The 25,897-nt window shown below is 43.9% G+C and overlaps 2 protein-coding genes across 2 annotated transcripts; both read right to left on the reverse strand.

The window, feature by feature from the left end:
* Positions 1-690: 690 nt before the first annotated feature.
* slc25a22a (solute carrier family 25 member 22a) lies at positions 691-14,519 on the reverse strand. The gene is made up of 11 exons (XM_047595667.1): positions 14,345-14,519; positions 7,861-8,070; positions 7,617-7,742; positions 7,442-7,497; positions 7,069-7,159; positions 6,396-6,450; positions 5,615-5,675; positions 5,286-5,430; positions 5,041-5,195; positions 4,886-4,961; positions 691-4,762 (listed from the first exon to the last, which is right to left on the reverse strand). Exons 2-11 carry the CDS (start codon positions 7,878-7,880, stop codon positions 4,609-4,611), a joined length of 939 nt encoding a protein of 312 aa, XP_047451623.1. The 5' UTR covers positions 7,881-8,070; positions 14,345-14,519; the 3' UTR covers positions 691-4,608.
* Positions 14,520-14,808: 289 nt separating this feature from the next.
* Positions 14,809-24,791, reverse strand: pidd1 (p53-induced death domain protein 1). Its single transcript, XM_047595666.1, has 15 exons — positions 23,796-24,791; positions 23,219-23,632; positions 22,952-23,104; positions 22,816-22,867; positions 22,467-22,668; positions 21,905-22,054; positions 21,638-21,811; positions 21,404-21,551; positions 21,165-21,300; positions 20,926-21,076; positions 20,606-20,729; positions 20,334-20,449; positions 17,955-18,062; positions 17,538-17,734; positions 14,809-16,193 (listed from the first exon to the last, which is right to left on the reverse strand). The coding sequence occupies exons 1-15, from the start codon at positions 24,391-24,393 to the stop codon at positions 15,959-15,961; spliced, it is 2,958 nt and encodes a 985-aa protein (XP_047451622.1). The 5' UTR covers positions 24,394-24,791; the 3' UTR covers positions 14,809-15,958.
* Between the last annotated feature and the right edge of the window lie 1,106 nt (positions 24,792-25,897).

Here is a 25,897-nt window from a genome sequence, read left to right on the forward strand (position 1 = left end):
GTTATATGAAGGTGCTATGATGTAATTATGCTGCAGGGTGCTGCAAAACAGCACCCTGGAAACTAATGCCATGAAGAGTACTGTTGAACACATGGCAAAGCAGAGGATTAATAATGAATAAGCCTCATCATAACATCAGTTCTGCTGAAACACGCAGGAACCATAAGCCCAAACATTGGGCGAAATCCACAGGGAAACATATTTCCATATTATTATCCTGCAAGTTATAAAAATTATTCGGGCCTTGTTTATCGAGCGAAGCCACAAACATCCCAGGTACGAGTGTGTAAGCTCCGCCGCCGCCGCAAGAGTTAGAACCAGTACTGGGAATAAGGCGGCTAAAGAGAGTGAGATGCGTGATTCACTGTCACGCCGACCAGGCTCAGCATACACCTGTAGTAATGGGCACAGCTGACGCTCTTCACACTACCCACCACCGGGAGGACGTCCTGCGCCACCGCGACCCCACACTGACACCTGGTGGCTCCGGGAAGCAGCAGCTCATCACAACTGCTCCCGCGCCCCCCGAGGAGACACAATGTCATCCTCGCGCTCTTCAAAACCTCGCCCCGCTGTTTAGTTTTCGCAGCGTTGTTATGAACAGAAAAGGCACGGCGTCAGTTCTTTTGCATTCAGTCAGACAGCCACTGGACGTTCACGGCGGACACTGAGAAAAGACGACTACATCAGCCGGTTTGAGGACAGTAAGTTTATTGAACAGCAAATTGTGACAGGGAACACAATATAATTTTTTTTTTTTCCATTGCATTGTAAACAATGTTCAGGACAACTGTGTCATTCACAACACATATTCATGACCACCCTCTACGTCATAGAGAGAGACGTTGTAGATGGACAGCCAGGTGGGGTCCTTGTTTTAAAGTGCTATAATGCACAATTCCTCTTGGAGGAAGAGAACAGAGGCCATGAAGAGAGCTCAGACCCCAGAAGGCCTCCAAGGTCCCCAGTTGCATTATTCATACATTGTGTGATGTCTTGTGATTGACAGATTGTGTTCACTGTTTCCGTGAGGGTTTTTTTTCTCCCTACTGTGTATCCATGTTGTGGCTTCTACTTATTGCATATCAGTGAGCTGGTTCATGAATTTTTCAGTGAATGTGTAAAGCACAAATCTTTCAATTAAAATGTCATAAACTCTTCACTATAATTATAATACATCTGATAATATCTAAGTTACATTCTTATATCTGATTCATTTAGAATATGTAGGCGATATACTCTTTTTCCTTTTTGTGGATAACTGCTGATGGGTAACATAGTGGACACCGTTACGCGGGACTCTTATAATGACCTGTCGTCTCAGCCCTGTGCATCCAGTTTTACAGACATATATCAACTCTTTTTTTTTCTCTTTTTCTTTTTTACAAGATTAAAAAGTTTCAATCGACATCTGCACAGAAACAATTCATATCTGACAAATGTATGCGGTTCCATCTGTGCCAAAATTACGTCCATATGCGCACTGCACATGTCGACTGAGCATGTGACACAAACGTGTGCCTGTTCAACTTTGAACTGTAAATCATTTGTTTAAAAAACCATTTTGACATCAGACCGCCTTGTGTCGATCGCTCGTTTAACCAAACTGCGCGTCTGCCATCTTGTTGCACTTCCTGTCACATGAAAAATGACAGTTTAAATTTGAACCGACAGGCATAATTGTGGCACAAAATGAACGCCGCACACTTTGTGTTTCCAAGAACTTTGAAAAAGTGGCCACGTGGTCTCTTGTGCCTAATAATCCTTGTGCTTCCTTTGATTGTGTACACTCTACGTTAAACATTTGGTGTTTTTCCTCTGCTAACTCGCACCCAGTCATTAGACACAGGGTAGAGTAGAGGGCAGAGGAGTGTGACAGATAGAAAGAAAGAACATGGGAAGGACAATCAGAGAGGAAAATACCGCAGTGTCACACTAACAACTACACACCAACTACAGCACTACACTGTCAGACGCACGCTCACACACGTAACCAAATGCACGATTGAAAATTCACAGCTGAATAAAACAAAATGACTTGCACGACATTTTCATGGACAGATAAAAAAAAAAAAAAAACGATCAGTGAGGGAGGGTCGGGGTTCAAATGAAATCATAACAATAGTCTCAACAGACACACACACAAAACTAGGCATTGCAATCACAACAACAAATTGGATGAGATAAACTTGGAATGTCAAAAATAAAGTAAAACTCCAACAGCTAAATATAAAGCCCAGCTCACATGTTTTCCTGCGGCTCAGCTTGTAGTCGGCCGTCGTGGCTGGAGGTGCCACTCGATCTCTAACGGCCCTGACCTATGGCTTTCAGTTAAGACGTTGATAACGGTGAGATGAGCTCACTCGTGATTCACTCATTACAGCCTCGGTCGTTTTGCGATGCCGCTGTCACATTGCAGCTACCTCATGTAAGAAGCACCATTCAGAAAGACAGGTTTACATTACAGCCCAGACAGGTCTCCACTGGTCGTGCATCAGGGTGGATTACATTTCATTTTCAGGCCTGATTAAGCAATGCCACAAGTCATTCACTTAAAACTAACTACGTCTCTATACAATGCCTCAATTGGTCCTGGTCGATTAACCAGTAGGAAACAGGCCCATCCGCACACTTAACCAGCAGCCTGGAAGAAATGGCACCTCCAAATAAAGCCGTCTAAGATCTACGCTAATGTTCCCCTTTGCATACCTGTTGCATTAATGTTCCTTCATTTGATATCTTCACATCATTACATAAAATCAACACAATATGGATTGAGGGAGGGGGGGCTGGAGAGGTAGGTGTGCAAATAAGCTGTCATGTACAAAACGAACAATAAATCCTAAAACATAAAGTTCATATCATCTGCATATGTACAATATAGTTAAGGTGGACACTTTGACACAGTAAAACAACGACACATACAAATATATAGTGCTATACTGCCTATGGAAAGGAATATTGATAAATAAAGCTCACTCCCACAAATGATATCACACTGACAAGTTGCACCATGTATCTACAGTGCAACGGTACAATAGACGAGCTGCTTGGAGAGTGGGAGCAAGGAAGGAATGTGATTGGATAGTACACGTTAAAGTCACCTTGATCTCCGAGAGATAAACCAATGGCAGGGCTTCAGTTTACTGATGCATAAACAAGATAGGACAGGGCTGCTTTCCCTAGCAGCTTAAAGCAAACAAAACCTCTAAAGCAAACAAGCAGAGATGTTTGGTAGAAATCATACACTGAGAACACACTGGTTGGATTTTCTGACAGATAAAAGTTTTCTTTGTTTTGTTTTTTTCTCTCATTGGCTCTTTGGATCTTGCCACTGAATTCAAGTTGGGACAGGAATTTAAAACTGCGCATGAACTCGTCTGTAAACAAAAAATAATTATGTCTGTATCTAAGGGGCATGAAGAACTCCAGGCTCCACATTAGATGGCTGTATTCACAGGTGCATAATCACTAATCGTCTGGCTTTCTATTAAAATTAGTTACAACCCATTTAGCGTTCACATCTGAATCCGCACGTGGCAGAAAACCGCCACCGCCGCACACCGCGCTTCAGGCCGCCATCCAATCAGTGATGTCACAGCGGGTGTTTTCCATCATCGGACGAAGGTCTACACCCGCTGTGATATCACTGATTGGGGTCCAGGCAGATGCACCACATGCTTGACGGTTTCAACCCACAGAAAGACACGTAGCAGCAGTTTATTCTCGTTTTTGGTGCGATTCTGAGCTTAAACAATGGTAGTTTGTAGTAGTGCATAATTCTTCAGTCTCGTGTGTCACCGGGGAAACATATCTTTCAGGGAGGCAAAACAGTCGGACCATTGTGGTAGCGCTAAATGTCAGATGGAACCTGATCTACTTAAAAAGCCAAGGCAATCGGAGTCTGGTCGGAGCTGAATGGCTGAGTTCATTACACCCTCTTACAGGAAGGGATGTGGGTTCTCAGGAAAGATCATAGGGATTGCGCTGGCATCATGTCAACACACTGCCTGGGTCTTTGTCTGAAACAGAGGTGTGTATTTCACCCTAACCGTATGTATGTTAACTTTTAAGACACAAAGTCCGGGGGAAAATATTCTACCAGGCCTAATGTTCTCCGAAATCTTTCAAACTAAGGAATGTGCGTTAAATTTTTAATTTAAGCTAATTATAATTTACAACTTCAGATAGATTGCTAAGGTCCTCTCTGTCATTAAAAGGCTAATGAAGTTTGAAATATTGGGTACTGGCAGAGCTGCAGCAGCCAAGGGCAGTACATCTACTTTTAAAATTTAACAATCATCAAAAAACTGCAATAAAATTATAAAGCAAGTACACTCCTTTGAAAACTCGAGCTGATATTCGTGGCTTCTTTTCCAGAGAGCTCGCTGAGCCTGCCAACTGGAATTTTGGTGCGCCACCACAGGCAGCTTGGCAAACAAAGGCTCTGTCCTGAACTACACAAAACATTCAACACAACTAATCTAATCGAAATGTGGCGACCGGTCATGCTTAGACCCATCAGAAACTTTCTTTCAGAATGAGATGAATCCTCTTGTCGTTGGTGTAATGCATTATGGGAGGGAAAAGGCAGAAAGGAGGCGTTTCTTAGTTGTCTTTTTTAGGCAAGAAGCTGAGGATAAATTCACCCACGCCCAAGAAGTACACCACCTGGGCGATGCCAAACAGAGGCGCGATGACCAGAGCTCGACAGTAGGCTCCCTTCAGGAAGGCCGACGGACCCTCGTTACGCATGATTTTCCTGCAGAGGAAACAAAAGGCCAGTACAAAAGATGAAACACACGACCAGCACTAGATATGTGACAGTAAAGATGGTGGTGGTCTACGCACGCACACTGTAGAGGTAAAGACATAATGAGGTCACCTGATACAGTCAGTCACTCCGCTGTATGTGTCTTCTGTGCTCCCTCGGTTCAGAGACTGCAGTCTGGTCTTTATAACTGCAACACAAAGGGTTCAGGTGAATATATAACCTCAAGTGTCAGCGCACACGTTGCTATTCGCGTTCCCACTGCTCACCATCTACGGGGTTGACAGCAACAGCCGCTGTGCTCCCCGCAAGGCAGCCTGACATAAATGACACGTAGAAAGGAGCCGGGCCGTCTCTGCCTCTTTTGCCCAGGTTATTCAGGTTGGCAAAAAGAGGGAAATAGATGATGGAGAAAGGGACGTCCCTACAAAAATACAAAAATATAAAAATCATTGTAAGACTGAAGAAATTCATTACAGACCGTTGGTAAATCTGGTTGGCAGATGTTTTTTACCTGAGCAACGTGGCACCAAGACCTTTATAAAGCCCAGCGATACCCTTTTCCCTCAGCAATTCTCTGGTCAGCTGCATGGCTGTTGGAGACTTGGTCTCAACTGCACCTGCTGCCACCGTCTCTGGCATAAGCTTCCTCTGAGCAGCTACCATATGAAGAGGCGCAACGTTAATTACAGAATATATTACAAGCAAAAAAAAAAAACTAAAAATCACCAAATGTTAAGAACAGATAGACAAACAATAAAACAGCTGTAATCTCTGACTTGACCACATGAGGCCACTGTTTCTCCAGTGAGTCAACAGTCTTTGTTCTTTATTTGCTCTTACCAATTCGTCCAGCGTCTTGGAGCTGGATTTTCAACATCTCCATAGGAGTCGTGACAATAACCTACAACAAAAGCAAAATACAGGTGTCAAGTACAAAAATATCACACAACACCGTGACTTGATAATGTGATTTATGATGATAGATTTTGATGCAACTCATTTTAAAGTCAGGGTGTAAGGTCGGTCAGTACTGAGAGGGTCCGTTGTAAATCTACTGGCATCCCTTAGCTGAATGTCGACTCTTGTTTTCTCCTGTAATCTACACAGTAGTAACTAGTTAACTGGATTAAGGGTGAGATGGCCAGCCTTCTCAGCCACAATCTTAATCCAAGGTCTGCAACACTTAATCTAATCACATTCCTTCGGCTTGAAGCCTTTACTCTCATTGACAACAAGCGTTTCCCTCTGACTCACTCACACAGCGCACAGGGCCAAGCACTCTCACAACGTCTTATCTGATCACTCAGGTTTAGCCGCCAGTGTATCACCCGCTGACAGGACAACATTTCAGTGATTAGAAATCATTCATTAAAACAGAACGTAGTGGGTCACAGTCAGACCATAGATAACACAATCCACTGGGACAAACTCCTAGCAGGTTTTACGACGGCCCATTCACGAGTCTTATTTAAACGTGGTCACCGCTAATTGTAGCTGCAGGCGAAGACAAATGAGGCGGAGCTGAGGCCCCGAGGTTTGTGTGTGATCTGACAGTGGTGCTAAAGTTCCAGATGGAGGACAGGAGGGTGCAATTAAAGCGGCACCTCACTCACTCACTCACCTGGCATGTACCTGCCCCACAACCAGCCATCATCTCTTTGACAAGAGTGAGTTTTCTAGAGGGGAAAAAAAGAAAGATCAGATTAAAGCACACAGCCACAGTGACTTGTTTGAGAGCCAGACAACTTTATTTCCACAGTCCCTGAAAAAGGAATCGTCGCCAGAGCCAGTGATGGTAATCTTTGTCTTCCATATCAACATGTCAGGCACAAGGGCAGATTAATAATTCACAAGGTAAGCAGCTGGCCCAGACAAGTCAATCATTCATCAGCCTCCATGTTTGTCACCATAGCGATGGAGATAGATGGCCCAGAAAGCTTCAGGTTTGTTTCTTCACACTGTGATCAGGGGTGGACTATGGGCGCTTGCTCTCAGCAGCTCCGGTTGCTAATGTTTGACACGTGATACCATTATGTGCTAATTTTACTTGGTAATGCGCTTCGTGCCAGAACGTCCGCTGACAAGTCACTCCGTATTTATAAACCAGGCAGTTAACAAACCACCATGAAATGCTTGGGGCCTCGGAGGAGATGAGTGGTTGAGGATGAACCTCGGTGAGAATACAGACGGCTAATGTGTCAAGTTGCATATCTTAGTAAACACGCCGGTTAATCACAGCGCGAATGAGAGGAGGTGTGCGTCCGAGTCAGTCTGTCAGCGCTTTCGTGCCTTACCCATCCTTAGAGAGGTGATGCCTGAAGAAGTCATTAGCAGCCAGTTTGATGGCTTTCTCTGGCGTGACTAGTGTTAAGTTCACTGCAGCTCCTGGGTGGATTAAAAAAAAAAGGACAGAGGGCAAGAAGGAGAGCCACAGAGAAGAAAAAAGAAAGCAAAGAAAATGAGGTGTTTTACAGTGGATGGTTTTTCCACATAATTGCCTGAAAAGTCAGACACAGATGGCTGCATTTGATGTCTGTGGCCTGAGCGTGGAGCTGAAATTAAATCTCCTATGCTGCCCAACAGCTCCGATGCTCTAATTTGTACACGTACAGAGTTCACACATTAATCACTAGCATCTCCAGTCACGGTTAAATATCTCCTCCTTACCTCGGTACATCCCGAAATACCCTTCTGATCGGATGGTCTTAATAAGGCAATCTGACCTGAAACACAAACAGTTGTGGTATGTGAGTCAAAGTGCAACCTGACAAGTTGATTCATTCTGTCTACAGTGCAGCAGCAACATGTCTGTGAATTTTAGTAAATTACTAAAATGTCATACATGCTGGTGTAAAGGCGAGATCCATTTTGCTGGTTTTGCAGACGAGTCTTGGCCAGGTCAATGGGAAACACACAGGTCACTCCAATCAGGCCAGCGATCCCCCCATTGATCAATTTGGCAGGCAAACTGGATGGAGATGATGCAGGGAAAGAGCATAAGATGTGTAAGGTAGCTGATTTTGAAAAAAAGCAACATTTTTGCTAAAAAAAACAAAAAACAAACAAAAAAACAGGCTCAGCCTTACCTGATCTGTTTGTCAGCCATTTATCTGAAGCCCCGGCAGGTCAAAGTTCAACGTGTCTGTTGGCCTGTAACTCAGGTGAGCTCTTCTCCTTTTGTTGTTTGTTAGAGTTGTGTTCTGCTGTCCAAGCTGAGTTATGTGGTGGGGGCTATTTATTGTCTCCTCTCGTCCGTGGGCAGTGGCTGGTTAGTTAGTTAGGTATTTAGTAGCGATCTGTAAAGATACAGAAAAGAACCTGTTCACATTTAATACTAGAGAAATTACAGAGTATTGTAGCAATGTTGGCTCAACAAATATTTCGACATTTTGGTTTAGTAGCAAAATCTATACCAGAGAAGAGCAAGACAAAAACAATTTTACTTTAGTTTTCTCGTAACAAGCTTGGAAGCAAGGAAACAGTGAAACCTCACAGTTCACAATATCCTAAATTCCACATTTGTCTGCTTCTGTCCAGGGCACTTTGTAACACACAAACACAAAAGCACCTAGAGGTCATCGAAAACTAAAAGTGCAACTCTCTTGACTACATAAGTAGAAGCATTTTAGTTTAGTTTGTTTGTAAAAGACAGATAGATAAAAGATGTTTCAAAAACATAAAAGAAAAAAAAGAGACATAAAAGAGAAATTGGTTCTCAATTTACAGTGAAAGATGGACAGTGACTCTGCGGTTTTGAGTTCAGTGGTGAGTTCAGTCCACTCCCTGTAACCCACAATTCACAGAGACACTGTGAGTGTGCTCATGCTAGTCTATATCTAATATTCTCATCCCTAAATGGAGCTTTTCTAAAAACAGCCTTCAAACAAAGCTGGATGTAGGTGTGCTTAAAAATTACATTGAACATTTTAAACTTATGAGCCTCAACTATTTAATTATCAATTTTTTTCACCTGCTTTATCATCCAAGAACGACATTCTGTGTAAAGCAAGGACAGGAGCGCACGATGTGCTCCCATAGTGAAGCACGACGAGGCAGCGCTGCTGACAGCTCCCACAAAATAGAGCTACCACTGTAGAGAGATTACTCTGTTGAACAAATCTATCTGTCACCACGGGAACATCTGTGTTGTGTGTGCCCTTGAACACTCCTGTTTTATGCATAAGCGCTTCCAGAGGAGAAAGAATTTTAAGGGACGCTCGCTTGTCCGTATGCTAAAACTCCAATTTTGTGCAAACACGCAAAATATGGCTGATGTGGCCAAGAAGCTCCCTATTTTTTGCTACAGGACACTCTCAGTGTGAAGAGATGCTTCCCATTTCCCCTTTCACTCTCTCCACCCCCTCCATCCACCAATCATAGCCTGCCTCTGCAGGAGCGACCCACCTCCTTCCCCTTCTTTCTCGCCAGCCCTCCCTCCCCCCCCACCACTTCCCCCAGTCACGAGTCACGACTCTCAAACGCAGCTTTTTCCTCTCAGATCTATGCTGACTTGTGAGTTTCGCTGCGAAGTGCATGTGCGTACGGCGCGCCGCCATCACGACATCTGAGATCCTCTTTCACAGGGTTTCCGCAGCACGAGTGGACGCTCTGGTTTCTGATTACTGCATCTGGCCATGAATGCAGCTGCAGTCTGGTGTGTTTGGTTTGGATGGGGGCTTCAGGCCCTTGCTGGCTTCTCCAGAGGTGGAGGAGGGAGGAGGAGAGGAGGAGGAGGGAGAGGTTCAGAGCAGGTCAGCGAACCTCCTCTCATCTCCGTGGAGCTTCTTCACAGCCCACCTCCACCTCTCATCTTCCTCTGTTTTCTCACCCAGCAGGGGAACTGAGCCAACTCCACTTCTCTTCGCTGCACGATCCTTTTGTTTTCCAATTTCCTGACCTCCTCTTCAAGACGTTCACACCATAGCCAGCAGTGTGATTTCTCTTCAAGCTATAATTCCATGTATGGTATACGTACAATTAATAATGTATGGAATGAAAAGGCCACCTCCATCACATATGAGTCACCCATCAAATAGACATGTCCCTCCTTCTCTACCATGCCTGCAGCTCTGCTGGTCGACTTGACAACTGTGTCTGCCACAGGACATTTATCTAACCCCCGGCCACAGCCCAGTCACTATGCCTTGTCATGACAATTGGAGTCTGTACTGAAACAAGTAAACCCAGTGTGTAGTGTCCACAGCAAGACGCATCACTCATCAACCAGATCTCCGGTGAATTCCTTCCTATTCTCACAAACCGTCATGAAACTGCAGGGGAACAATTATTTCTGCTCTCCAGACTCCACAAGAGCATGCATGAGCTTTGAGGACACTTTTTTTTTTAAATCACACTGCTATAAAGGAAGAGAGTCACTTCTGCAAACCATGTAAGAGTCAACAGTCAGAAGCAATTTGAAAATATAAAATGAAAGACTGGAAAAGCTTCACAGACCGACAGGCCACAAGAGGCTTGAGACATCACACGCTGAGGTCATATTTTGAGTTTGCACCACCAGCACTGATAAGCGCAGATGAGTAAACAACAGGTGATAACGCAATGATAACGCAACTTGTGCAGAACGTTGAACTCCACAACCTAAAGCGGCCATCGGATGCACGGCGTTTAAGAGCCAGACAGATAACAGTCCAGATTTTGACCTTTGTTAATCATTTCGACTCGAGGGATGAGGCAATAAACCTTGTTGACAAGAACATGTGAATGGTCTATGCAAAACATCTTGCTTCACACGTGCAATCCCACAATACTATTTATGAATGACAATGGCTTTTATGTGCAATACAGTCAGGTTAAAGAGTAATCGAGCAAACAAAGAGGGCCCTGGATGAATAACACTCTTTCTCTCTCCAGTGGGAGTAAACTGTACATTTCTGTACAACTTCACTCTGATAACACTGATAACACTAAGAAGTCACCTATATAAACGGCTTCACTTCATCTAAGGCATGATGAATAACTTTTAAAAGTAAGCCTAAGTTAACTAATGCGTGTATATTTTCATTTTGTTCACAAATTCACTAAACTTACGTTTTTCCTCCAGCAAAACAAATCAGCAACCGTACTGACAGAACTGGACCAATGAAGAAGTGACGTAGCTTTACGCATATAACTGATCTGCTCTAAGTCACATTACGATCAAGCATGCACTACGAATTAACACGAATTAACCTTAAAGATAAAGTGCAAATCTGCAGGCCAATCCACCCCAGTTCATTTCCCATGCAAAACCAAATGTAAATCCTATTCCTATCATTCAAATCTAGCAGTAAAGAAATACCTTGTCCATCTCAGGTCCTTGGCTGCTTCTCCGCTCTCAAATGCCAGCCAAGTACTTGAGGGTGAAGTTCTTGCAAGCTAAACATCTTTGGTGAAAGATAAAAGGAAGTGAGTAGCTGCGGTGACAGAGCACTTCTGTAGACAGCACTCAACTCACATGACTAGTTAAATGAAACAAATAAAGCAAATCACAAGGGCCCTCCTCATTAGCTCAGTGGAGGCTGCAGTCAGCAGCGGTCCATCTGTCTCACATGGCTTGATTAACGCGCTGCAAACACCGAGGACACGCTTCTGACACGACCGTGTTTCTGAAATCCTCTGTCAAAGCTGTCTGAGCTGTCGGAGGCTAGATATAATATAAAGCTCAATCTGTTCAGTTTAACTTTCCTTTGGAGACACAATCAACTCCTCACTATTATTTAAATCTGCTGCAAACCTACCATTAGGTAGCATCATCTCCAGATTGATAAATGGGTATGTTTGTTGCATGATTATTTTAAAATTACTGAGTTTTATATAGTCCCCTACAAAAGGGGTGTCAAACGCATTTTAGTTCGGGGGCCACAAGTACTATAGCCGATGCATAACGCGCTTCTATTGAAAGGTGTTTTGCAAATGAGCTGCAACTCTTGTGATGTCTCATCTCGACGATATCCCAATTCTCTTAAATTCTCATCACGCGAGACTTCACTTTGAGGAAGACGGACTTTAAATTACCTGACAACATGACCCCCTGCGTCATCTCTGGTCACACCGGCGATGGAAAAATGCAGGAAAAAAAAGGTGTTTCCATTGCACCTTTGTGAAAAGCTTTTATATCGATACGTCTGAAAAAAACCCTCATGAGAGCATGAAAATGTTTCAGTGATATTTGAGAGGTTTTTTCGAAATGTAGGTGTTTCTATTACCAGTTTTTTACTGTCATATTTAGTTTTTGCGCATTACTAGGTGCAATGGAAGTGCAGCAAATCTTGTGTTCTGTCCACTTCTCTTCCCGAAACATAACAACAGCCTTGTCTGTTATGGAAATTTCGCACTTTGCAAATCCGGGCCGTATGTTTAACACCTGTGCCCCACAATGGCTGGTACTGTTCTCGAAAGCAGTACCACAGGGGCTATTTTGCTATTTTCATTTTTAATGTAGCGGCTTAGAAGATGCCGTCTATTTTTAGAACGAGGGATGAAATTTGTGGTGTCGCATAAATCTGATTACTATTCCCTCTTCCTCTCCAGCATCAGGATTATAAACCTAATGCCTACTTATAAAAGCTCTCCCGCAATCTCCGTTTACAACCAGAGGAGTGAGAGTTATGATCCGGGCACAGGAAATGCAATTTCTGCTACAGGTGCGCTACTCTCGAGTTTTATATTGCAGCCATTCAACAATTATTCATTGTTACAATCACCTTCTGCAGATGAGAAATAACCGGCCGGATCGAGCTTTCAGGAAAGACAAAGCGCCTCTTCTGTGCGGAGCAGCGGTGTAGTGTTTAGCTGATACCATAGGCATCCCTAGTGGTCCGGTTTCTAAAGTCACCTGGGGCTTTTCTTTCTCCTCGGTTCTGTCTACGTCTCAGCTTTCCTACGGGCTTGGGAAGGAAAACAATAACTGGTGGTTGAACCTCCTTAGAAATAAAAGATTAATTCAGGATTGAAGTATCTGGTTGCAGTTTGCAGATAAGGAGAATCTGTACAGCTCTGTGTCATTCCCATTCAGCGGACATGGAAACTCACCTGCCAGTTCATTAGGTACACTAGTGAAAACAAATGCATTCTGATGTAATAGTCCTACGCTAAGTCTTGCGACTTTGTACCGACACATTTTTCTAATATTTTGACGGCATTATAGTCAGTGGGCTAAGCTACAGCAACAGAAACACTTGTGTTTAATTCAACGCACACAGTGCGGTGTTTCAAGGAGAATTTAGTGCATGAATGTTATTTATTGTGTGCATGACAGATGTAGGTTTATCCTGTTCCTCCTCTCCTCTGTTTTTTTTTTCTGTCTCTACCCGCCGTCCTCAAGCAGATGGTTCCCTCCATATGAGCTGGGTTCTGGTCAAAGTTTCTTCCTGTTTTTCTGCCTTTCCTCGCCACCATTGCCTTAGTGGTGGGCTCTGAAAAAACGCCTCGAGACAATTCATAAATAAAAGTGAATTGTTATATTAGAATCACTAGTGCACCTAATGAAATGGTTAGAGAGTGTATACTAGTGACACTTTTTTGCAGATTAGACCTACCTACGTTCATCAAGGTTGTTGCCGAATGACAGCAGAGTTGTGTTGTGAATAATGTGTGAATAAAAGCAAAACAGTTCCAGGTGAAAGCACAGAATGTCACCCTACACCCTGGAAGAAAGGCTCGCCTCATCAATTATTTGAAGGCAGCGGGGAAAGCTTTGCTGCACTGCCCGGCCTCGTCATAACCAGGAAAAGGCTGATTGAATCAAAGATGCTGCAAGCCTCCATGATGCTCTGACGCGTTAGTTGCCCCGTGTGAGGCCTCGGCAGGGGGGGGGGGGGAGACGGAAAAACGTGCAAAAAAGGATGTGACATTACTGAACACGCTCCCCTCTCCGGGTGTAAAGGTGACACCGTACGCTAACGTTTAGCCGGAGAGCGGAGCGGAGCCGTCAGAGCAGCTCGGCTCTGCTCTACCAATGAAAAGGGAGGTGGGCACAGTTTAAATGGGTTTACCGACACCACGGTCCACATGATTATAATTACACCCTCACAACGGAGCGGAAGCCGGCGAGGTAGGCGCCCGCAGGTCCCCCCCTTTAAAAAAATTAAAAAAAAAACAAACAAAAAAAACGATAGTCGTGGATGGAGAATTGACGGTACCTGACCCGGTTACGGTTCCCGTGTCAAACACCGCCTGTCTCTCCTGACATGTCTGCACCGTTAAATAACCGGTGTCCGCGTCCGCACGGTGGTCGGTAGTTTCTATGCATAAATGATAACGGCGAGCGCATATTAGCCCCGGTTATTATCACCGGTTATTCGGTGGGTGTTTCATAACGGTGCTCTGACACAGGCCCGACGTTACCGTTAACATGAATTTAACGGCCACAGCATGGAAACGCTGCACATACACATAACGGGAAAAAAAATAAAAATATTAGCGGCAACCTCCCTCTTTATAACCAGCCTCGACTATTTCACAGCATATAGCATGAAATAAAAGCGTTAACACACCGCCGGTATTATTATTATCATGATTATTATGATGCAGGATATTCTTAGGTTTAAAGCCATCCCGTTATGTACGTACCACACGGAGCCGCTTCCGCCGCCGTCTTCCCCCGGTTTGACTGCGGAGTCAAATCAAAGCCTTTTTAGACTCTTTGACTGAGAGACAGACAGGGAGACAGAGCAGAAACCCACCGCCACTACTAACATTTAGGTACAGTCAGAGGAGGCGGAGGGAGTGAAGGCAGAGAGGAAAGGAGGGAGTAGGATGAAAAAAATAAAAAAAAACAGAAAGTGCCTTTAAAGGGGTCCTCTAGTGGCAATGTAGTAGAAATACAGACACATTTTATTTTTTACGTGCAGCATAGGTGTTGAGTTGAGGGGGTGGGGGATGGGATGGCTCCTCAACGAACTGACCTTGAAAAATAAAATAGAAAAATATATAGAGTTGAAGTCAGAGGTGGTTCAGGGGGAAACATGCAGCAGCATGTTTCTGCAACATCCATCTATAGTTGCCATCAACACAAAACTCCCAGCAGACAACACTGCATTTACACCACAAGTTTAATCACATTAAAATAGTGGCGATTCATAAAAAGTACAAAAATGTAAAATCCTGGTACGTTAGTGAGATTGTGCAGCTGCTGAACAAAGGCACTCAGGAGGAGGGAAGAAGTGTCATCAGCTGTGGAAAGAGATATGGTCCCACACCTTTGTGTTTTTTTTTTTTTTTTGCTCTGTCCGAACAAATACCAGCACAATCGATGGAAGCTCCTTACTGCCAGAAAATTAAAATAAATAAATAAATAAATACAACCAAAGTAAGAGATGAAAAAGATGGATTAATGACATACTAATACAAAGTAAACAAAAAAAAAAGCATGATATGAGTCAATCAGTATTGGCAGTTTTTGAAACACGGAGGAAATGATGATGTACTAAAGGAGAAATAACACAAATGTATGAGAGAAAGTCAAACACATGACTTTGTTGTTAGAGATCCAGCGTGTATAGGATTTAAAGGGGTTTTACTAGCAGAAGTGTAATATTCATAATTATTTGGTCATTAATCTATAAATCACTTAATAATAGGAAATGTTAGAATGAACCTTTTATATTTGCAGGGGGAGCGTTGCCATGTTGCACTGCTTTGTTTCTATAGTAACGCAGAACAGACAGAGAGTACACACCAGCTCTAGATGGGGCCTTTTGCATATTTAGCAGCATCATAGGATCTCATGGTTGGAAGGGGGAGGGAGGTGGTTTCAGTCAGGTGCTACATCATGGCTAGATTCCACTAAATCCTACACACTTTTAAACGTGAGACAATGACTCCAGTTATTACATACCTTTGCATCGATTACTATTCAACTACTACTAGTACATGCTTTTCTCTTCTTGGCACAAATGGGCTCCCATAGGTTTGCTTTGCATACTGGGACAGAGAATTAAAAGTGGCAGGAGCCCAAACCACAGGCACCACCATGCAGTCCATCCATTTGCCTGCTCCTTTGTAGTTCTTGTGAAAGGTGCCACCAGCTGCTATCATGGCTGTGACAAAGACAGACTTTTTTTTTTTTTTTTTTGCACCGGGACAGTTGTTTAGACAGCAGGATGAGATGACGACGGGGGGTCCACTGTAAACACACAGGTTACTCAAGTGTAAGTCAGCCATCTGCACCCAGTGTGGGCTCATCTATTGCTGTATTTCACCGAGGGAGGAGCTCTCTGCCTCCAGCCCTACTCTCCTCAGTGACTCTGAGTACTTTCTCCTTCCTATATTGACAATGTCCTCGATCTCATCGGCCAGGTCTTTCCTGCCGCTCTCGGTCATCGCAGCCACCAGCCTCGACACGGCCCCGAGTCCTTCGTTCCTCTGTCCCCGGGCCCACAGAAACAACATGTCCATCACTAAGGCACCCAGGTTGTCCCTTGCAAGAAGAACAGAACATGCAGATGTAAATATATAGTTCATTTAAGATTTCAGCACATTATTACAAGATTTTTTACTCCCAGGAGCTGTGCTTATGGGAATATCTTTTTATGTGCAGCTCTCTTAGTATCATACAGAGATACTGACATGTTATGAATACTACAACATTTATACACAACCTGTCCCAAAGACAGACTGTATATAAGTCATTTTCCAAATGTTGGTCAAATGAAATACAAATGTATTTCTGCATCAAAATCTTCCCAAGATCACCACAACGTGTTTATCTGGGGTTTTACATAATGCATTCTTCCTCCACCTCCAGGATGCGTCAGGACCGGCTTTCTCTGTTCGATGAAAAGGGGGAGGGCTAGATGAGCATCATTCTGTGTGTAATCTCCTGCAGTGTCCCAGATGGCCTAGTGATGGCTGACATTGCAGATTAAAACAATCAAAATTCTCCACAGCTTCTCTCCAGTTACATGCCATCCCACTATATCTTGTTCCCGCAGAGGCTTCGGCTGTGCTGCACCGCGTGTGCACAAGCTGGTTACACAATTCACTCATGCACAGATCATTTAACATGAAATGTATTTTTTTTATCTAAATCTCTATTGCAACTGGGAATATTAGTTGAGATAAATCTGGATTGATAAAGAATCAGGTTGAGATGATGCTGTTCGTCTTAGACATGCACCTCACCTCACCCCACCTCCATAGCAAACAACACTCCCCAAAAGCTGCAGCCAACGCCAACATGAAAAACAGCCCAAGATGATGAACCGGCCCCAAACTGCCCAGAGATCCCAAACTGATCGAGTATCTGCACTTTGCTAGTGGGAATAATGACGTCCACTGCAAACATCCTGGTGTTTGACCCCACAGGACACCTTCAGAAACCCTTGACCCTTCCCAAACGAGTCACAACTGTTTAGTAAACCACCTATTAGGAAGGAGATTTTAACGCTGTGGCTAACGGGTTATCAAATAACCTCACTCTGACTTGCAAGTGTACTTTTCAGAGACCCTTGTTTATTGTTCAAGCACCAATTTTCTTTTCATTTCTCATCAAGATCTTAAAGATTATGAAAGAAAACTGATGTCTCAGATTAAATGAAAACTATTTTATGTGGTTAAGTGGTCTTCACCACAATATAAATGCACCACTACACTGAATTTAGAAAATATCACAGCCAATCGTAGCAAGAAAACATGACATGCTGTCAACACAAGGAAACTGAAGCAGCTACACGCAAGTTATTTCCTGTCAAAATTTACTGAAAATGAAAAAAGGGCTTTTTCTCTCACATAATTTTCTTTGAACGAGATTTTTAATTCCCACCTGTGCTTGTACTGGATGCGGTCGAGCTCTTGGTAGCTCAGGCCCAGATTGATGCCAATAACACGCCAGTCGTGTCCTATCTGAAGAGAGATGGACAGCAGGTTGGCTTCGGTCAAGTAGCCACTCTCAGGGTCACCCAGGTTCAGAGGAGGGTACTGGGTGTCCTCCATGATGAAACTGTTCTCTGAGTTCAGAGCCTAAAACAAAGATATGTGACATTACTTCTAGGCAGCAACATACAAGGATTAGGGAAAACAGGGTTGACAGAAGTAGTTTGAACTGTAAGTCAAATCTAGAAACAAAATCAAGGAACTTAAATACAATAGCACCAAATATTTTAAGATAAAATGCACTGATGTCAATTTATTTACTATCCATAAGATCAGATTTTACTTCACTACTTTCACTTCAACTGACAGGAAGTCTTAGTGGCAAAGTCGCAAGCCACTGGCTGTCGAGTCCTTTCCTCTTTCTGGCGACTTCCTCCGGCAAACTGCTGGGAATCTCTCCTCTATAAAAAGACACCTGTAACGGAGACACGAAGCACATGTTCAGTACGGCGTCACAAAAATCCTTGCAGCTTGATTCACGGGACACAATAAAAGCATAACATCTGCATCCCATGACGGCCACTGAGCTCTGCAGCTAAGCTAATGTAATGTCACGGTTTGCGGCTCGCTTCCAGTAAGTGCATGCGTCAGACCGTAATCATCTTTCCACCCATATTCCACGGGGCCTGGAGTACCCTTAAGGACGGCTTGATATTGATGTTCGAACAATGAGTCTCTGAAAAACAGGCTATTTTGTTCTTTAGAAGAATTATTCTTTGATGACAAAGAATCAGCCTGAGGTTCACAGCTTATTAACAAGAAGAGCAGAATGATGTTTCTCTATAATGTTTCTCCACAGCGAAACCAGAACAAACCTCGATAGCTATCCTCCATTTAGATATTCTAACAGGGGTGAGGTGTGACGTGCACACGAATTGAGACGGGGTAATTCATTACCTAACTCATTTAGATGAGCTGACAGGATATTTCCAGATTTCTGGGCGAGTTAATACAGGGTTTGCATGAGGCCAGGATAGAGTGTCACTGACTCACGACACCTTTCCTCTAGATACTGCACCTCCTTCGATTATTGCAACAGACTTTCACCAGAGAGGATAAAATAGCTGCGAGAGGCCAACGCTTAATATTTACGACAGAGCATATAATCACATTGCGGTGAACTGTTGAAGGTAGCGTGGGGTGGTATCACATCATTTTAAGAGATTTTTCCTCTCTATTCTAAACTGCCTGATTCAAATGTGGCTTTATAGACCTAATACAGTGGCTGCTTTGCAGTGTAGGTGTCTTTCGGTGGTACATGGCTTCCTTTCCTGAAACCAGCATAATCAGAGAAGGAGTAGGTGCCTGGAGAAGCCCAAGAGTCACCCGTCTTTTTGCTACAGAAGTTCACCATGTGTCTGTTTGCCCTTTTATGTAATTTGTTGAAATAAACCATTTAAGACCAAGGAGCTTCAAGTTCCTTTGTCTTCACATCTCTGCTGATCTCACACATTTCCAACCATGTGAGCAAACAGAACACACCACAGACAACAGACACTCTACTTCCTTAGGAAGCTAAGAGAGATAACTAACAGCTCCTACCCTCAAGCTGCCAAACCCTCCTTCACAGACTGCTGCGCAGTAACCTCTATATTTACACCCCAGTCCACTTACACTCAATAGACAGATATGCACGGACCTAGATGCCATTTGCATGATTGTTTAATTCTTTACTGTTTTAAATGCTGCTTTTTTTCCCCTCATCGTATCAATTACATTCATTTCTGTGCCACTGTGTGCTTTTATTGTATATATGGCATTTTATTGTGTATAGTTGCCATAGTTTCCATACAGTTCTATATCTTTATTGGTCCTGAGCCAAAGAGCTGCCAAACTGTATTTCGTTGTTGTTCACCAGACAATGACAATAAAAACGTCTTCTTATTTTGTAATTCTGATGTTTACTCTCCCTTTATGCTGCAGCTCTCGATCCAGGTCACAACAGCGTTACCTCTCTTCTGCAGAGAGATACAGTTAGGTGGAAAGTTTGGTTTCTTTGGAGTGCGGTTGGATGAAGTACTCATCCATAGTGCACAAAGATGGCGTTCTGCACGCCTCCAGAATCAAAGAGGAGTACTGGCACATGCACCAAGCAATAACCAGAGCTTAGACGGAAAAACGTATCGAGCTATCTAAATCAAGCATCTAAAAGAAATCAATACCAGTTTAAGTGCATGCTGTTATTTAGAAAATTATCACCTGATCTATGATCTCGTCAAACTCATCAGACTCCACTGACAGGACCAAGGAGTCGTTGGTTTGTATCAACTGACTTTACAGAAACCAAACTTTCCCTTTAAGGCCACGTAGTTGTCTCCACAACATTTAATAAAGAAAATGTTGAAAAGCTCGAAATTAATGCTCGAGCGCTTCATTCCCTGTGTAAAGGTATATACATTGAGAGGTACCGGATGACGCTTTGTCGTGTTTTGAGTCGCTTGGGGACTGTACTTTGTGGTTGTGATGTTAAGTTTAAGGGTGTGTCCATGAAAATATCAGACATCAGAAGCATTTCTAAAGTCGTGGTCACGCTGCGTATAATGTGCTGCATCATACTGTGCGTATGTTGTTTTAAAGATGCAGTATAAGTTGGGTCACGTGGTTCTGAATCATGCCTGCATGTACGAAGAGAACATTTAGCTCAGCACATTAGCATGTTCTCGGCTGTTGAATGTTTTTGTCTTACCTGTCCCCTCACTGGTCCCTTCTGACCCTGGGCTGGACAGATATATACTTCCTTTAGATTCTTTAGGCTGGAGTAAAACACAAAGCACAGTCGTCCCCCCTCACAGTCTGGTCTGTCTGGAGAAAACAGGATAATATTAGCTCGGGCTGTGTAACTTAATAGCTGTGACGGGGCGGTTGTTACACAACGGCACATCATAAGACCTCGGCAGAAAGTGGATGATGTGAGTAAAATTGTTTGATTAAGATACAGTCTTGAGGAGGACTTCAGACCTGTGCTGATATCTAAGCCCCTCTCAAAGCCAGCGAAGAACTGCTCTCCTTCAAGCAGGTCGCACAGGTCCGAAGGCTGAGGTCCATCGTATTGCTCTGCCAGAGACTGCACTCTGTCGTCTACCTGCGCAGGAACCATCGCAATCGCTGTTTTAGCATCAGTGATTTACATTTACACAGGCATTCACATGACTAACAAATCAGGTCAGTCAAACAGCACTGAGCCCAAGATACCACAGGCAGAGGCTGATAAAACAAGGCTGAGATTGACGACGTAAAATGCTCTAGTAAACTCCACAGAACAGAGCTTTATTACAAACCCTGTTCGAGGGTAAGCACTGCAGCAGAACTTGTGAAGGATCCGTCTTCCGCTGCAGGACGAGGAACTGGACTTTGAACTGTTTTAGCCTCTGATAGACCTTCCTGGCCACTCCGCTGACGCAGCGCTGCGTGGTGTACCACAGCCAGTACCTGTGATGGGGCAGACATTGTGAAAATATAAAACACTGTAGTGTCGAATATCAAGCTTAAATTGTGAGAATATGCTACCAAAACTTACCAGGAGAAATGCGTAATGTAGAAAATGGCATACAAATGAGTAACATAGAGAGACACTTGTGTTGTGATGTCGGTCCAGGTTTGGGCGGTGGGGTCTCCATGGAGAAGATGCAAGCAGGACATGTCAACGGTGTGGCCTGCAGAAGCACCGGGCTACTATGTTAATACAGGCTCATATATTATTATTGTTATTATTACACGTGTGTGAAAATCTATAAAATGCTATATTAACAGATGAACCTGTGATTCCAGATGGCAGAGGGATCTGGACTTTGACTGGCTGCAGGAAATGCATGCTGGGAGTCTGGGAGAGACAAACGAGGGGGCTGACACTGGCCTGAGGATCACCACACAGGACCTGCACCTCTGACAGAGACACCTTCAAAACCTATAGACAGAGAGACACATTGAAGTCTGGCAGACTCTCTTGTGACGCTGTTCTTACATATCAAACCACCTGTTGACTGATTTTACCTGCAGGGTTATGGTGCGAGTCTGCACTGTGGAGTCTGGAGGGAAGGTGAGCTTGATTCCAGGATCAGAGCTGGAGACCAGCATAGCTCCAGCTGGTGTAACGGAGCAACTGTCTTTCACGGGACGGGACACTGCCATAAACCAGGAAAAGTGTCTCACTGAGCAGCACGCCAGCTACAGGTACAACAAGAAGTCATTTTTTTTTTTTTTTTTTTACCGCACACACACAATGATAGCTGTCGTGATGTCTTTAGTTTGGGTTTTTACCCTGGCTGGGCGTCCTCCAGGGTGACTGCTATGGCTCTTGCTTCCTCTCTTCAGAATAGTGGGCAGAGTGCTCCATGCCTGTCCGTCAAACCTCCGCACCACCACCTCTCTTCTTTTCGTCCGGTGATATGGCACACACACCTCCACGGGCTGCGAGCATTTCACAGTTGAAGTACATTTACCTCAAGCAAGCGCAAGAAAGAACAATCTCAGTAGATACAACAAATACCATAAAAATGTGAAAACAAAAAAACATTCAATTAAAAAAATACAGTGTAAAAGTCTAAATTGCAGATACTCTGACTTGAAATTATATTCTTTGCAGAGTGCAACTTGTTAGATCCTCACTTCGTGCTTAATTCACTCTTCTCTAAATCAACACATCTTCAATTTGCAGTCTTTCTTCTTTGCAGACCCTGATATCGTCACTATAATATCATAGGGGATGTTTCCTGCTATTTCTGAGCTACTGACAACGTTATATTACTACTGAACATGACAAGTAAACTGAGATGGAGTTTCCTCACTACTGATAAACAGGCTTTCAGCAAACAGCTTATACCTTTAGAAACGTCACCCCGTGAGGACGAAGTTCAAGCGGACGACTCAGCAGGATGTCATGCTCCTCCAGCCACACCAGTTTTCTTTCTGGCCTTTTCTCAGCCCACTGCAGTCTTGTGGTTGTCACCAGGCACCTCGGGGGGAACACCAGCTCGGCCCCCCCTGGGAGAAACACATGACACCCAGCAGACGAAACACAGAAACTGAGGAGCAAAAGGCATGAGACAACTTTAATATAATATATAATCATATGATAATAATAGTAATATAATTAGAAACACTTTAGCTGACAATACCATTTCGAGTATTGACGACATCTGCTATTACCTGGTCTGAGAGTGATACCGTACCTGTGCTGATTAAATCCAAGATGCAACTCGGGAATCTTTGTGTCTGCTTTGTCTGGTAAAAAAAAAAAATAAAAAAATAATAATAAGATGTAACAGAGACAATATTCTCACAGGAAATGTAAAAATAATGTCTCACCTGGTGTAGGAGGGAGGGGTGGAGGCGTTGGGGGTCGTCCCAAGGGATTGTCACAGACATTTATTTGAAGCTGAGGCAGTTTGTTCAGACAATGCGGGATCAGGCGGAGGTCATTGCTGCAGACGACAAGCTCCCTGAGCGAAAGGAGAGATCCTGAGCAACAAAGGAGACAAGAGTTACGCTACTTTTTTTAAATTGCTGCACTCATTCTAATTTATTCTCCGGACGGTCTTTCGCCGACACACCCACTCACTCTTAGACCCTTACCCATGCTGTCCGGTAGCTGCTTCAGCTTGTTGTGCGACAATTCAAGCCTGACAAGCTCCTCCAGAGAACCGATTTCATCAGGTAGTTGCCAGAGAAGGTTGTGCGACACGTCCAGCGTCTGTAGCGCCTTCAGTCGACCCAGACTCGAGGGTAGACTCTCCAGCTTGTTCCCCAGGAGGGAGAGGTAGGTGAGGGAGCACAGCTTGTCGATGTCGGGAGGCAAATCAGAGAGGAGGTTGTGGCAGAGGAGTAGAGAGGACAGCGTAGGCAGGGTGAGCAGGCAGGACGGCAAACGGGGGAGCTGGTTGAAGGAGAGATCTAGATGCACCAGGTGAGTTAGGAGGGACACGGATGTGGGTAAAGTGGTGAGGAGGCCAGGCAGAGGGTCGCCTCGTGAGTTGTAAAAACAGTGCCCTTTTAATTAGAAAGAAATTAGTAGAGAGGGACAGAGAATGACACACAGATTATTAACAAAGTATTCATGTTATAAACTCTTATAAAAAATGTAATAGTTTTACAGAGGCTTAAAAAAATACGAGTAAACGTTGCTACCAGATAAAAATAAAGAGGAAAGTACCCCGGATAGCCAGTGAGCGCAGCTGTGTCAGATTGTGTAGGACGTCCAGAGCACCGTCCAGCCCCGGTTTGTCCTCAGAGCCCAGCCTCAGGTACTTGAGGCCCCTCAGCAGCTCTGGGACAGACCCCCACAGCAACGGCAAAGCGGCTGCTCCTCCCTGGTACACATCCAGGGTCAGCCTTGTATCAGCCAACACAGCGGAGAGCTCCACAGAAGGAGGCAACGGTGGACTCAAAGACAACGCAGCGAAGGAGGAAGAGGAGGAGGTTGAAGAAAAGGAGCACGTGGAGAGCGAGAGGCTTGACATGGAGGGATCAGGGCTGTCTATCGTCGGGCTGGAGGGAGACACAGATGGAGGGTCCCCGTCTGCTTGGCCTTCAGACATCACACCACTCGATACCGTCGGTCCGGTCTCCCTCTCTGATTTCCCCTCATCTCTGTTCACATGAACTTCCCAGAGCTTACGAGCCAAAACAGCTGTAGAGATGCCTGGACCTCCACCTTTGGATGTTGCCCTCGATGGGTTACATTCAACCTTCACCTCGTCCACACCCTCCTCTTCCTCAGGGGCTGCTTCTTCTCCTCTGCTTCTCTCCATTGAGGACACACTTTGTTACACCAGTCTGCTAACTAGCAGGCCTGTACGAGCCCAGACGTAATGTCTGGAGAGTTACTCGTGACATGTTTAGACACGTCCATTGTTTTAAACCCCACATGGAGCTAAATGAGGGATGTGACACTCAACGAGCAGCATCATAACAGACACGTTGTCTGAGTGAATTTACTGTAACCGTTACAGCTGTATTAGCTACTTACAGCTGTGGTGTTTCCATCAATATTAGATAAAAAGTACATATCTGCTGGCGAATGCGTATGACTTTAGGGTCCGTTAAGTACCTTGAGCTGGTGACTAGTTAATGTAGTGTTATTTACCAAGTAACGAATAGCATTATCTCTGCATCGACCTGCTCTGTCTGCACTTTGTGACACTACTTCCTGGAGCCTGAATGTTTTCAAAGACGAGGCTTTGCGTCACAGCTGCACGTTCGTTTTTGTATGCATTGTCAACCGGTGGAACTCACTGGGAGGAGTCTAATGGGCGTTCTATGTTTAAAAAAGAATGAGCCCCGCCTCTCTGGCTGCTCCTGTGTGTTTCATCGAACGCTTTGACTGTGGCGCCGCCAAAGTGTCAGCTCAGGGCGGGACCGTTGACGCCAGCCCCTGATCCACCATCGGGTGGCGCTGTCTAGTCGAGAGCCTTGATTTATTCTGCTTTACCGACAAGTCCTATCTACAACAGTGGTATACACAGTTAAATAACTTAAATATCCTTCATATATGTTTCTGTGTGATGGATAAATAACGTATCTATCTATCTATCTATCTATCTATCTATCTATCTATCTATCTATCTATCTATCTATCTATCTATCTATCTATCTATCTATCATTTTTAGTTTGTTTTCAGTTCGTTAACCTGTTAAACACGTGAATATGATAAAATAAAAAAGGGCTTTAAAAATTCTTTAATTAGTTTATTATAAATATTCAGTACAATCTACAATAATTGTGGCACACAGTCTCTAAAACCAAAGGCAGTATGATACAAATAAAAACATAAATTCTAATTATTAATCCATTATTTCTTTTATCAAAAAACAATGTAGCTCTGAATTATACTCAAGTGGGTGGTGTATTTGTTTTATTCTCCTTCAGCAGTCTTCCACATCTTGTTTTTATCTAACAACTGTGTGCCCAAAAAAAAACCTGCATTACATTTTGGTCAAAACACAATGTCAAAAGTTCATTTCTGTTGTGGAAACCAGTCTCATGTGTGGAAAAGAATTTGTTCAACTCAGATTCACAGTGCCAAAGTCCAACAGTGGCACAGTCAGCTCTTTGGGTACAATAATAGAAAAAAAAAAAAAACTCTACTGTCATCGTCCTCTGAGAATTTCACCCTTCTGAGTCACGTTTCTTGGAGCTCATAGAATAATATTTCTTTCCTGACTCCAGGTGGGTCCATGGAGTCGTTGGTAATGTAGCGTTGACTGTCATCCGTAAGTACATACTAAACAGGGGCATAGTTTTTTTTAAGAAAA

This window comes from Mugil cephalus, chromosome 10, assembly GCF_022458985.1.
Source record: "Mugil cephalus isolate CIBA_MC_2020 chromosome 10, CIBA_Mcephalus_1.1, whole genome shotgun sequence".
In the NCBI taxonomy this organism is placed as follows: Eukaryota; Metazoa; Chordata; class Actinopteri; order Mugiliformes; family Mugilidae; genus Mugil; species Mugil cephalus.